This window comes from Suncus etruscus, chromosome 2, assembly GCF_024139225.1.
Source record: "Suncus etruscus isolate mSunEtr1 chromosome 2, mSunEtr1.pri.cur, whole genome shotgun sequence".
NCBI lineage: Eukaryota > Metazoa > Chordata > Mammalia > Eulipotyphla > Soricidae > Suncus > Suncus etruscus.
The window spans coordinates 114,100,473-114,115,293 of NC_064849.1; the positions used below are offsets into that span (position 1 = coordinate 114,100,473).

The 14,821-nt window shown below is 36.5% G+C and overlaps 1 protein-coding gene across 1 annotated transcript in view; it reads right to left on the minus strand.

The window, feature by feature from the left end:
- Positions 1-3,699: 3,699 nt before the first annotated feature.
- Positions 3,700-14,821, minus strand: part of SLC38A9 (solute carrier family 38 member 9) — a 64,033-nt gene continuing 52,911 nt past the window's right edge. Inside the window, exons 11-14 of the mRNA XM_049768149.1 lie at positions 13,900-14,013; positions 11,849-11,997; positions 5,762-5,851; positions 3,700-4,521 (exon numbers count right to left, since the gene is read on the minus strand). Of these exons, the coding sequence (XP_049624106.1) occupies positions 4,356-4,521; positions 5,762-5,851; positions 11,849-11,997; positions 13,900-14,013 (519 nt within the window). The 3' untranslated portion in view covers positions 3,700-4,355. The remainder of the gene's footprint in view (positions 4,522-5,761; positions 5,852-11,848; positions 11,998-13,899; positions 14,014-14,821) is intronic.

The window sequence follows — 14,821 nt, forward strand, 5'->3', positions numbered from 1 at the left end:
GATGTAATACACACCAAAGCCACTTCTGACCCTACAGAAGACAGACATGGCTTCTTGAGTCCTGGAGTCAGTGCTACTAGGCAATCTAGAACATTTCCTGGTCTAAGTCAATAAAACACAATTTCAGTTTTTCTTCAAAATAATTTTACTTTTTTCTTTTATACAAAAGGACAACAAATTACATTTCAGAGAATACTGTTTAGGTTATGAGATTCCCATCAGAGCAGTTTCGAAATACATGTTTACACAATCTGAAGTGCACCAGGGCAGTCCACTAAAATTGGGGCCAGCCAGGCTGTCTCATGTGCAATCTCACATTACATGACACAGTAATGCAGCATTCTACAATTTAGGGTCAGCTAGACTTGCATTTTGTTCTGAACATTCAAATCTGGTTCAGACAAACCACCATCATCATCACGACCAAATTCTAAAAGCAACACATCAGTGTGCTTTGGGAAGAAGCATCTGGCAGCAATTTTTCTGCTCTTATCAATGAATTCCAGCATAGATTCTATACTGCCCAAAGTGTGACTATTTTTACTTATTAATCAATTGTGCTTTGCTGTCTAAGATTGGCAAGTGGACAACGCAGTATTTAACTGTAAAGAGAACAGCATGGTAGAGTAACAGTTAAACACTTTTCATAACATTTATAGCAGAGAAATCTTGGCAAAATAATAACCGTTATACATACATGACCCTTCCCCCATTTGGATAGGGAAAGGATCATATATCTATCATTTTGGAAAATTATCCAGAGGAACCTGAATATGGGTCCTTGCTGAGTTTTATTCAGTTCCACTGGGAGGATCTGTTTCTCTTTCTTTTAACAGCCCTTGCACTATATAGTTGACTATACACACCACTTACTTTATTCAATTAAACATTCCCTTAGGATATGAATGTTATGTAACTCACAGCTCCTCTAAAGCACTCACTGTACATTATTGCCCACTTGTTCATGGAAGTGAATAAGTTAACATGCAGACCAAAATTTCTCCTTGGGCCAAGGCTATTAAGGAGTGTGATCCTTGATGAGCACATATGCCAGCACCACAATTAAAGGAGTGTCACCCTCAGGGAGAAAGCACAATTTGAAAATGATCCCCACTAATCATCCCATCTAAACGTGCAAATACTATTTTGCATAGTGTGTATAATCCTGTTTTCACAACAGACATGTGAGGGAAGGTAGAAAAAAATCAGCTAATAAATGTCTACGTAATAACAAAAATCTCTTCAATCATTATATATTCAGTAGCTGGATTGTATTTCCAAAGTATCCTTAAATGTAAATAAAATAGCTCTCTGGGCGTGGGAGATAGCTCAAAAGCTGGAGGACAAGTCTTGTATATGTGATACCCTGAGTTTGTTCCCCAGCACATGTTCCCCTCAAGCACCACACTTCTGAGGAAGCCCTACCCCCACTTCCTGCCATATAAAATTTCCTTCAACAAAGTTATCTTTTTTTTGGGGGGGGGTCACACCCAGCAGTGCTCAGGAGTTCCTCCTGGCTGTATGCTTAGAAATCACTCCTGGCAGGCTTGGGGGACCATATGGGATGCTGGGATTTGAATCACTGTCCTTCTGCATGCAAGGCAAATGCCCTGCCTCCATGCTATCTCTCCAGCCTCAACAAAGTTCTTTTCTTGTGGATTAATTTATTCTCTATTTCTAGACAGTTAGGAGTTATAATAATAAAACTGATTTTGGATGATCATTGACAAGTATCAAATATCAAAACACATGTCATCATCTTTTCTGGATCAATATTACTAGCATGACACATACTCATCCAGAGGCCATCTAAGGAAGATGTCTCAAAATGATATTTAAACGGAATTGATACCTTGAGTGATGCTGATTCAAATATGGAGCTTTAAACATTTTTAACTTGATAACATCCCTTATAAAGTCTATTAAGTAAAATTCAAAGAGAGTGAGGATAACCATATCAGAGCAAAATGGGAAAGAAATTCAATCAGAAAATTCAGAGATGAGAGCAGAGGATGTTCAAAAGTATTGTGATGCGATATGAATGAGGGTCTATCTAATCATCCTAATATATATATATATATATATATACTCATTGGAAGAATATTTTGATCAAGCTAAGTAACATATTAAACAATCTGTTGCATGGGAAGAAACCTAGGAAAGTGATTCATTCAGCACTGAGTCTAACACCGGACTGAAATCCTAAAATACCAAGTATTTTTATTTTGCTTTGTTTTCTGGGCCATAAATGGTGGTACTCAGGAAATGCTCCCAACTAGTTTGGGGGTCATTCCTGGTAGTGGTTGAGGACCAGTCAGTGCTCAACATCCCTTCTGGGACTTTCATAAGCGAAGCCTACTCTACTTTTTATAGTTTAGTAAACAATGCATGCAACATCAAGTGTACTTTGACTGTTAACAAGCAAATATATATCAAGTCATTTTTCCATGTGTTAAAAATATTCAAGTATATTATTGAAAAAAGGCAATAAACTTTCTGAAGTTATTTAAAGGCAAGAAAAGCAACTCAGGAGAGACACAACAGGAATAGGGTCTAACAGATTTCCCGAGGCACTGGACTTGTAGATCTCTGAATGAGATTGAAAAGTCACCAGGCTTCTTCACAGGCATGCTTTTTGGCCATGATACTCTGACTTTGGAGCAAGACACCTAATACACAATTTATAATCAACCTAAATTTTAGCAGCAGTTTCTGCTAACAAAAAAGTTCCAAGACTCTCTCTACCAATCAAATCAATTCCAAAAACAGTAGAGATAAAGATGGTATAACATTTGAGGTTATTAGATTAAAACTATTCCAATGGAAAAAAATATTCATGTGACTTCCCCCTCCGGTCTTTGTTTTCAAGATTTTGGCAGTGTTCAAGGCTCAGGGATCACAATTCCTGGTGGTGCTTGGGGGACCATATGTGATTCTGGGAATCAAACCAGGGTGAGACATGCTCTTGGGGAGTGAAGGGTCACTTGTGCAATATGGAGAACCAAATCTAGGCCTCCTGCATGTATCTCACAGGCTCTTGAACAGTTTCGCTTAAAAAAATTATAGCTACTTTAGAATCTGTTTACTAAGTTATGAAAAAGCAACAAAACCAGCATTTATCCAATTTTTTCTCAAAAGAGACAAAAATCTATGCTGTATCCTGCAATATGGGATGTTTATAAACCTAAAATATATATTTTTAACATTGACTTAAAATCTAACATTTTTCAGCTGAACACAAAGGTGCACACATACAGAAGATAGATCTTGGATTCTGTTTAAGCTTCCAGTTTGAAAAGCAAAGAAAATAAAAAAGAAATGCTAACTCTAAGAATTCATACCCCATGGAATTTCTTGAAAACTCAGATCCAAGGGTTTTTTCTTGTGGGGATTTAAACCTAGCAGTTACAGAAACAAAGTGGTAAAGTGTGGGGTGCCAGCTGCTTCAGGTCATTTTACCCTGAGAAAATACCCTGGAAGGAGGCCCAGTGCTTTGTTCCCTTTCTCTCCCACAGATCCCTTGAATCCCCTCTGCTGTTTCCTACGAGTCCCCATCAGTCCTCTTGTGACATCCTCTGCAGTGCTCAGGGATCCAAAAAAAAGCAGAAAGATCCTTCTGAGGTGAATGGGGATAATCACTCTTGGCCCTTCGCAAAATCAGATGGGACAACTATAATTTTCAATGTCACCGGTGTCAAATTAGAAACAAAAGGAGTCGGTAGAACAGTAACAAACTCTCCTAGAGTTTATTTATTGAGCATTAAGTTTCATGACCACCCAGGGCCTGTACTTTAAAAAACAGCAGTCAAGGACACAATTAACAGTTCACTATATTAACACTGATGTCCTGGAGACTTCATTTCTAAAAACGAGGTATTTGATTTACTGTCCCAATCAGTAAATGTATGAGGCAAACGGCAGCAACGGAGGAAGTAAATGGAAGTGAATACACTGAAACTGAGTAGAAATAAGATATGGCAATAGTTGCTGTGATACCCTGAGTATCTTAATTGTAGCCCCCCCAAAACCTACCCATCTTCTACCTTTAGAAGCAAAACCCAGTATGTCTTTCTTCCAAAGGCTGAGAAAAGACAGTGAGAATGAGTGATGATAGGTGCATATGAGTATGCATATCAGTAGGAGAATAAAGAGTACATATGAAACAGTAATGTCAAAGATAATTCTCATTATCCCTTTTCCCATCCTAAACAATTTAATTAATACACCTTGATTTTTTTCTTGTTTTCAAATTATCTTAGGAAAAACATTTAGAATTATAGCAACAATAGCATTTACAAGTACTGTTGTCAAAGTTTAAAATACTACAAAGGATCCTCAGAAGACAGTTGAGTATTTCACATAAAAAACTGAACAATCAGGTTAGCAAGGCCCAAAATGATAAGGAAGATATGAAAGATTAACTTGGGCCACGTCAGCCGCTCTTCTTGGTAGAGGGAAATTATATAAGTGAGAGATGGATATATGAATACGAAGGCCAGGCCACATGCTGCTCCTGAATATCTGCAAAACAAAAGATTTGTGGGTTAATAGTCATGTTGCATTTTGCTTTTTATGATTTACAATGAAGTATTGTAATACAGTCTAATTTTAATTCTTTAGTCTCATATTGTAAATTATTTGATTCATTGTTAATATCAAGCATTTGAATTTAAAATAGCTTAAACAGTGTATCTTACTTTGCTTAATATTATTTCATCTGTATAGTATCTGCTTGACAAAGAGCTTTTTACGTCTCTTAAAACTCCACAGTTCCTTTGTCTCAGTGATTGCAACTACTTCCTCAGAAACATCTGGAGATAGGCTTTCTACCTTTGATCTTTCATAAACTTATCACACATTCTGAGTTTCTAAAAATACTGAGAGCATCTGCTTAAGTATGGAAAAAGATAAGTGCAAGAATATAACCATCAAAGGTAACAGTCAGTCAGAAATATTTAAACATTAAACTCATGGAGGAAACTACACTTCAATAAGCTTCAGAGCCATTTGCCTGTAATTTATTTCTCACTATTTTCTTAGGTGAATCACACAAAAGTGATTGTTCTACATTTGTCAGATAAGGAAGAGGCTGTAGATCATTCTAATGATTAATTTTAGGGAATTATGAGATTATAACTTTGTCTTGATCTGCTTAACAAATCAACATTTAGGAGGATATTAAGGCAAGAGCCATCTATATAAACGTCTACTCTCTAACAACAGCTGATACTAATATTTTGTGAAGAAATGGATCAAAAAGGTTTGGAGATGATACTTTCTAAGTACTTTAAAAATTTAATGAGAGAGAGAAAGAGAGAGAGAGAGAGAGAAGGAATAGAGTAGAATTAAGAAAAAGAGAACAAAAGATAGGGAAAGATACCCAAGTTTTGCAGAAATGCAAAATATTGAGGCACCTTACTTATGACCAGAAAATCACATTTGAGCAGTATCAGTTTTATTAATTAATTAATTAATTAATTTATTTAAAGGTTTTGGGACCACACTGAACATTGCTCAAGGGTTTCTCCTGGTCTGTGCTCAGGAATTATTCCTGGTGATGGGGTGTTGGGGATCAAATGAGGGTCTGCAGCATGCATTGCAAGCGATCCACTTACTGTACTATTTCTCCCGCACCCAAAACAATATCAATTTTAAATACTAGTAAATATTTCATATGATTAACTAGTCCACTACCGCCCACAGATGAACCTTAAGATTAAAACCAATATACAAGAGAACAAGATTTACTGATAGGCAGTACCTAATGATTCCTCCAATGTTCGGGTAAAAACATGCCATGATCACTCCAGCTCCCACAATAAGCAGATTGAGAATCAGCACATGGAATATGCTAAAAGTTTAGAAGGGAAAAAACAGAAATACTAATTATGATGAGAATAAAATTCATTACTGACATTTAAAATGAGCATGCATTACATTTGACAAATAGTAGGCAATGAAAGTATTCAGTGCTGGTTAAAGGGCCAATGTTGCTGGCCCTTTTGTCAAACCATGTAAATAGGTTATATGATATGTAGGAACAAAATTATAACTCACACCCTGATGTGATTTAAATATCTTTAGAAAATAATCAGTATAAAAGTCTACTAATATGAAGATTCATATAGAAAAACAAAAGTATATTAGATAGATAGCAATGTAACTCATTTAATTGAATATATTAAATATTAAAAATATCAGAAAGCAGTAATGATTGTGTTAAAATTTTGAGATCTGAGGTAATTTTTTCTTTTCTATATCTAACAGATTTCTCTATCTTTCTCTTTCTCTTTCTCTCTGTCTCTCTAAAATTTTGGGCTACACCTGGCAGTGCTCCAGGTTACTCCTGGCTCTGTTCTCGGGGGTTATTCCTAATGCTGCTCAAGGGACCATATGGGATACGGAAGATTGAACTGGGACTGGCCATGTTCAAGGCAAATGCCTTACCCACTGTACTATCACTAAGGCCCTCTTTTACAATATTTTACTTTAAAAAGAGTTTTACTTTTGTTGTTTTATTTTGTTTTTGATCATCCTAACAGTGCTCCAGGGTTATTCCTGAGTCTGAGCTCAGGAATTACTTCTGGTCATGCTACAGGGTCCATTTGAGATCCTAGAGATCGAACCTATGCTGTATACAGGTAGGGCAAGTGCCTTACCTGCTGTACTATTGCTCTGGTACAAGGATTTTACTTTTCTAATTTAAAAAAGACATTATTTCAAGTGAAAGGCAAGGAGTAGGTTTTTTATTTTTCAGAGTTAATCACTTCCATGTATTTAGTATTTACCATAAATAGAGTCTTCACTAGATACTTGACATTTGGGGTGAAAGAGGAGAGTGGGACCATACCAGAACTGCTCATGACTTACTCTTGACTCTGCTCAGAGATCATGCTTAGAGATGCTCAGGGGACCATATGTGGTGCCAGGGATCAAGCCAGGCTTGGCAATTTACAAGATAAGTGCCTTATGTTTTGTACCTCATTAGATACTTACAATATCTAGCAGATCTTAATAGTTTAGGGATCAAACTATTGGGACACAAATAAATATCATGCAATTGAAATTTGATGCACATAGGTAACATTTCCCTAAAATTTATTCTCAAAAGCTAAATTTACAAATCAGAGAACCTTCTGAATAGAAGTAGTCAAGGGTAATTAAACCCAGATAATGGTTATGGATAAACTTAAAAATAAGAAAAATTGGGGCCGGACAGATAGCACAGTGGCGTTTGCCTTGCAAGCAGCCGACCCAGGACCTAAGGTGATTGGTTCGAATCCTGGCATCCCATATAGTTCCTCGTGCCCGCCAGGAGCCATTTCTGAGCACATAGCCAGGAGTAACCCCTGAACACTGCCAGCTGTGGCCCAAAAACAGAACCAAAAAAAAAAAATAAGAAAAATTATTTGCACAGATAAATGATAAGTCATTCATCCTGATGAATTAAAACCAGACCTCTAGCTCAAACTCTTGATCCAGAAACGTCAATCTTAAAATTGTTTCAGAGCTTTGAGTCACTGGCTGGACCTTTGTTATTTCTGTACTGTAAAAGGGAACAACTCTGCATATTTTCCAAAGTAGTGGTTCACAAAGTATAACCACAAATCCCAGAGTTCCTAATACCTTTTCAGGAAGTTCCTGAGGTAAAAATTATTTTCATAATCATACCAAACATTACATGTTTATAAAAGCTGGTCCATTGCATGGACAAAGGCAATTATGTCTATATTTATTAAAAACTATTCTTTACTAACAAAATCTGAAAAAATAAATTAAAAACTTGTTCTTCAGGGATTGGGGAGAGCTCCCAGTTTATGTTATTTTGCCACATCAGGTGAGGAGTTGTTCTTTTTTTTTTTTTTTTGAGGGGTTGTTCTTGGCAGTGCTTAAGGGATCCTAGGTGCTAGGAACCAAACTTTCCCAGTTGCCTGTATGCAAAGGTTCTTCCTGTTATGTATTCAAAACTCTTAATGTTTGATTTACTTTCTTCTCTTTTGCATTTACTCTGTTGTATATTTCATTTAAATATATGAAGAAGATCCACCTTTACATAGATATATAATTAGGAAAAGGAATTATTTTAACATCTATGTAAATAATTATAGTTATTATTCTTTGGGTTTATTCCAAAGCTTAATAACTATTTCCTCTCCCTCTCTTTTTCTTTCTGTTTCTCTCTCTCTCTCTCTCTTTCTCTCTCTCTCCTCTTTCTCTCTCTCTCTCACAAACACACACTCACATTCTCTCATAAAAGTCTCTCTCTCTCTTTGCCTCTGTCTATCTCTGATTCCTTGGGTCCTTGGTTTGATCCCTGACACTTTATTGTCCCCCAGCACTGCTGGCAGTGATCAGATGATACCATGCCAGGAGTAGCCCCTAAAATTCATTTGGTATGGCTCAAACTCAAACAAGAAATAGTTCCTGATAAAAGAATAAAAATGATTGATCTTACTAAATCATGCTTTGAACACAGTATTTTAATATTCTATATCAAGAAGAAAATCCATAATCAAATATACTGCAGACACTTAAATATCATGGATATCTTGAGAAAATTTCTTGTGCAGCCTAGGTTATCTTCAAAGAATGGTCTTTACAAGAAAAGCAGACAAACTATAGCTTTCAATGAAAAATTAGAATTTTTGAACACTGGTATTTGCCACTCCAAGCATGACACTTTTCCAATATTTAAATGCTTCTACAACAGCAGTATGGTAAATTAATGAAAGTGGGTTTTAGTATTACTTAGTGAAGTATGTCAGCATGTGGAAGCTATGTGAACCATTATTTTCTAAATGCTTAGAAATGATGTCATTATTTCATGCATGAGTAAAAGATCATTGTAAGAAAGTCCAGTGGAGGGGCTGGAACAATAGTATAGTGGGTGCTTGCCTTGCATACAGCCAACCAGGGTCAGATCCCCGGCATCCCATATGGTCCCCTGAGCCTGCCAGGGGTGAGTCCTCTGTGCAGAGCCAGGAATAATCCCGTGCATCACCAGGTGGACCCAAAAATCAAAAGCAAAACAAATAATAATAATAATAAAAAGGCCAGTGGGTCTTATTTTAACCAAACTTAAGGTTCAACTAACTTTTAAAGAACATCCATTTATTAAGCTTTGGAATAAACCCAAAGAAGAATAACTATAATTATTTACATAAATGTTAAAATAATTCCTTTTCCTAATTATGTATCTATGTAAGGGTGGATCTTCATATATTTAAATGAAATATACAACAGAGTAAATGCAAAGGAGAAGAAAGTAAATCAAACATTAAGAGTTTTGAATACATAACAGTAAGAACCGGGAGAAAAAATTTCTTATACGTGTTGCATTCATTTTAACAATGGTCTTTAAAGAAATTAATAAATATCTGGGATTTCTATTTCAAATTTTCACATGCTAAATATTGGTAAATATTTAGTAAATGTAAAATAACGTCCCTGAGGGTCCTAAAAACACCTTTAAGAATTTAGGGGCTGGAAAGATAACACAGTGGTAGGCATTTGCCTTGCATGCAGTGGACCCGAGAGGGACCTAATTTGATTCCCCAGCATCTCATATGGTGCCACAGACTGCCAGGGGTAATTTCTGAGTGCAGAGCACCACACACTGTGCACCGCTGGTGTGGCCCAACAACCAACCAATCAATAAATAAATAAAGTTAAAAAAAAAAAAGAATTTAAAGAGTTCTGAGACCTGGGGCTAGAGAATAGCATAGTGGGTAGGGCATTTGCCTGGCATTTAGCTGAACTCAGTTTGACCCCCAGCATCCCATAAGGTCCCTTGAGCCTTCCAGGAGTGATTTCTGAGTGGAGAGCCAGAAGTAATCCCTGAGCACAATTGGGTATAGCCCCAAAAAAGCAAAAACAAAACCAAAATTCTGAGGCTTAAATGTATGCTCCAAAGTAGGCATTCCATATGGCATTCCTAACTGTATGACAGATTACTGTGCGCTCTGAATGGTAGGAAAAGAAATGTAGTATGATTCATAAGATAATTTCCAGATTGATCCCAAGAAGAAGCATTCTAAAATCCAGCATTAAGTAAAATAATGGCAGATAACAGAACTAGACATTTACCTAAAATTTTTCAAATCTATGACTGTATTCAGTATCTTTATTTTAAAGAATATAAATATGGCATAGAGTATATATACTATAGGAATCTTAAACTTATAGAACTCTAGACTTCTAGATGGACAATATTTGAATTTAGTTGCTGTTGTTGCCAGTATAAAAGGCCTCATAACATTTAAAATAACATATCTGTAACTGATAATTTGATGAGGCGACAGAGTGCATCATATCACTGCAAACAAAATGACAACAACCACTACATTAGTTGGTCACTTAAAATGTATTTTTTTAAAAAAAGATTTTGGGCTACACTTGGTAGAGCTCAAGGTTCACTCCGCAGTCTATATGCTCAGAAGTCACTCCTGGTGGTGCTCAGGGAACTATCTGGAAGTGCTGGAGATCAAATCCTGGGAAGTTAAGTTCAAGGTAAGAGCCCTACTTGTACTATTGTTCCAGATGCTACAAATGTAACTTTAAAAAATGTAATCCAGGGGCTGGAGAAATAGCACAGCGGTAAGGCATTTGCCTTGCATGCAGAATGACGGTGGTTCAAATCCCAGCATTCCACCCAGAGTCTGCTGAGGAGGATTTCTGAGCGTAGAGCCAGAAGTAGTCCCTGAGCGCTGCCGGGTGTGACCCACCCCTCAAAATGTAATCCATTTCTCCATTTCGCTCCTCCCCCTCCCCCCTGTCTGAAATGGGGGACATTGGTGATGGGAATGTTGCAAGGGTGAAGGGGGGTGTTTTTATAGGACTTAAACCCAACTACAATCATGCCTGTAACTAAGGTGCTTAAAAAAAGATATTACTTTTTAAAAAAATATAATCCAAAGTTTTTCTTCATTTAGGATTTAGTTTCAAGAAAATGGGTTAAAACTATTAGGCACCTCTTGTTAAGATGAATATATGATAAAACTCAATTTATAAAGTAATGATGGGGTTACAAGATTCAGGAAAATTCAGAGGCCATAAATGAAAATTTCTCCTGTGTGCTGGTGAATATTTGAGCAGATACTCAAAAGGCCATACCGCTTCTTTTATTTCTTACTTTCAATTTGAAACAGTTGGCATTTATATAAAAATTTGTGAATGCTAACAATCCTCAGAGACAATGAGAGGAGGACTGGAACTTCCAGCTCACTTCATGAAGTTCACCACAAAGAGTGGTGAGTGCAGTGATAGAAATAACTTCACTGAGAACTATCATAACCATGTGAATGAATGAGGGAACTGGAAAGCCTGTCTGGAGTACAGGTGGGGTTGGGGTGGGATAGAGGGAGATTCGGGACATTGGTGGTGGGAATGTTGCACTGGTGAAGGGAGGTGTTCTTTACATGACTGAAACCTAATCACAATCATATTCGTAATCAAGATGTTTAAATAAAGATATTATAAAAATTTGTGAATGTTAATCTATACAAGTAAATATAAATAACCACAAATTAAGATAAGTTGCTAGCACAAGCATCACATACTTTACTCATGCAAGAAACAGATTAATAGCCATTAAATCATGAGATAAATATATTTGGCCTCCAGGCTAACATAACAGTATTGGAAAGAGTTTACAATCATTCTGGGCAAAGGAGTGGCTTCTATTTTTAAAACTTGTCAGGGAAAAGGAACACCAGTGAGCTATCTTTAGTTACCATTTTCATTAGGCAAATTTTTATAGCAAAAGGATCAGTTATATTTTAAACTGACCAGTTTGCACAGTCATTTGTTGCCTGGCACATCTTACTGGTCAAGAGAGAAGAGCCCTTACCTAGGATAAATGTCACCGAAGATATGGCCCAGGAGCTGGACTCGAGCCAAGTAGCCTAAGAGTGGGTATACAGTCATCATCTGGAACAGCAGGAATATCCTTGCAATGAAGGACAGGATGTCACTGCTAGGGAAGTTGTCTAGAAAATTCTAAATCAAGAAACATATTAACATTAAAAACAAAAGAGCACAGTTGTTATTCAAATTGTGGTGTGTGGACTGGTTTACTTTCTCCAAGTGCTGCTTATTATTCTTCAATAAAAATAGACACAGAAAGTATAAACTTCCACAGAAATTTGACATAACACCCCACCTCCCATTTCATAAAAGGATCTGGTTGCTACTGATTTGGCAAAATCACAAAAACCCTTGTCTTTAACCACAAATAGTTTAAGGAGCATTCCTATAAAATTTAAGCATAAACTTTATAATATTTAAATGGTTAACTTAATTCAGTGTATTTCATCATTACTAGCTCACTTAATTTTCCTCCTCTGAAGCATGACATAATTTCAAAGAAAATATTAGAGTATAAGGCACAAAGATATTCTTTATTTTGTTTCATTATTATTTAGAGTAAAACAAATCACTAAATACCACTTAGTATCAATAAATCACTAAAGTAATTATTTCTATTTCCTTTCAAAATTCTTTTCATCTTAGTTTATTTATCTAAAAAAAGTTAATCACTCAGAATTTCCCTCCCCTCTTAATTACAAATATCACAGATAATCCTTTTCCTAAGGAAATAGGATTTTTGGTTTTTTTGGGCCACACCCGGTAACGCTCAGGGGTTACTCTTGGCTATGCGCTCAGATGTTGCTCCTGGTTTGGGGGACCACATGGGACGCCCAGAGGATCGAACTGTGGTCCGTCCTAGGCTAGCGCTGGCAAGGCAGACACCTTACCTCTAGCGCCACCACGCTGGCCCCAGGAAATAGGATTTTTATGGAATTGTTCACATCAGGAGAATTTTCAGCAAACATTTGTCTAAAAATATCTAAAATCGAGTAAATTAATAGAAGAACAATACAAGCTATGAAAGCAACCGTATCTCCAAACATATTTCTCTTATAAATAGAACATTATTAACATTATTTTACTGAAGTGATTTTTATAATTCATCAGTATTAAATCACTGTATATTGTACCTTATTTAGAGGAATTTCCTCTGAAAATTACCTGTGAAATATTATCTTTGAGAATTTCACTGGCTATCAGCACTAGAAACTATTCCTTTGTCTATAATGGGTCAAATAAAAGAAATACTACTTATGGAAAACTTTTTTCACTAAAAGGAGTTTTATATTAAAAAAAAAAAAGATATAGTTAGGCTCCTCTAACAGCCTAACAGTGTAACTTTATCTTGCTTCCTGCCACACAGTCCCCAAATGCCTATCAGAACTATCTTAGGAAACGATAAACTAAAACATCAGTTTATCCAGGGCATTTCCAGAACTGAGCTTTGGAAAATTAGGGAGTTAATGTATTCTCAGTGGAGGTTTTATAAATTCATGATTGCCACTAGGAACTATTCTCCACACAAAGAATACTATGCATTTAATAAGAACCATTTGTTTGCACACCACAGAGTGCCATTCACACTGTGTTTTCTCAAGATCCATCTGAACATCTATGGCACATGTTTTTATACTACTCAATGGAAGACAAAATTGAAATTCAGAAAGTGTGAGGAAAGAGCCTAATTCCCATCTTTACTATAGGTCAGTGGTCCTCAAATTATGGCCCGCGGGCCACACATTGTATTTGTATCTGTTTTGTTTCTTCATTGCAAAATAAGATATATGCAGTGTGCATAAGAATTCGTTCATAAGTTTTGTTTTTACTATAGTCAGACCCTCCAATGGACTGAGGGACAGTGAACTGGCCCCCTGTTTAAAAAGTTTGAGGACCCCTGCTAGGTTGTAGAAAAGATATTCAAATGCATACCTATCCGGTGTTACATTTTGCTACTGTATTCACCCCGAATACTCTAAGATATGAAATACATGTAAATAATTACACAAGTAAATAAGGAACACAGAGCCTTACCTGTTCTATACAATCTTTGGATAGTGGTGGTGAAGGAAATGAAGCAAAAACCAGGACTCCAATATAGAGATAAGTTAATGTCACCAGCAGATAAGCAATAGATAAGTCCCTCACCTAAAAACAAGAAAAAATAATCCCCCTAGTACTTGAATATATGTGCAGAAATCTTCCTGAACCGGTTCAATAGAAAGACATAAATACAACATTATCTCTTTTGTTTTGTGTGTGTCCAATCTTCTAGGTATCCAATCTGTCACGAAAGTAGTTAAGTGAAATTCACGTTCTTCATAAGTAAACTGACAAATATTTTCCAGTATTCTGGGCTATGCAGATTAATCTACTGTTAGGCAAACTTAGGCCTGGAATATAAATGGTTTATATAATTGAAATCTTAGGTCTAAAAAGTAGTACAATGATCTCTCTTTTTTCTTTTAAAATTAGTTATTTATGTTTTAGTTTTGGGGCAATACCCAGTTATTCTTAGGGCTTATCCTGGTTCTGCTCTCACAGACCACTCCTGTCAGTGCTTGGGGGCCATATGGAATTCTAGGGATCAAACCTAGACAAGTGCAAGGCAAGTGCCCTACTCATTGTTCTATTGGTTAATCACCAGAATAAGTCTCTTGTCTTACAAGCTGCCAACCTGCTCAATCTCTGGTAATGCATATGGTCCAGAGAACACATCCAGCAATGACTTCTGAGCTCTACTAGGTGTATAAAACCAAAAGGGCTGGAACAATTATGTAAGGGTAAGGAACTAGCCATGCACATTGCTAACTCCAATTCATTCTCCAGCACCATATATGATTCTCTCAGTACCCTTAAGCAATTCTTGAGCTCAAAGCAACCAGGAGTAAGCCCTTAGTACCCCTGGGGTATAGCCCAGAAACAAACAAAACATAAGAGAAAAAAACAAAAACAA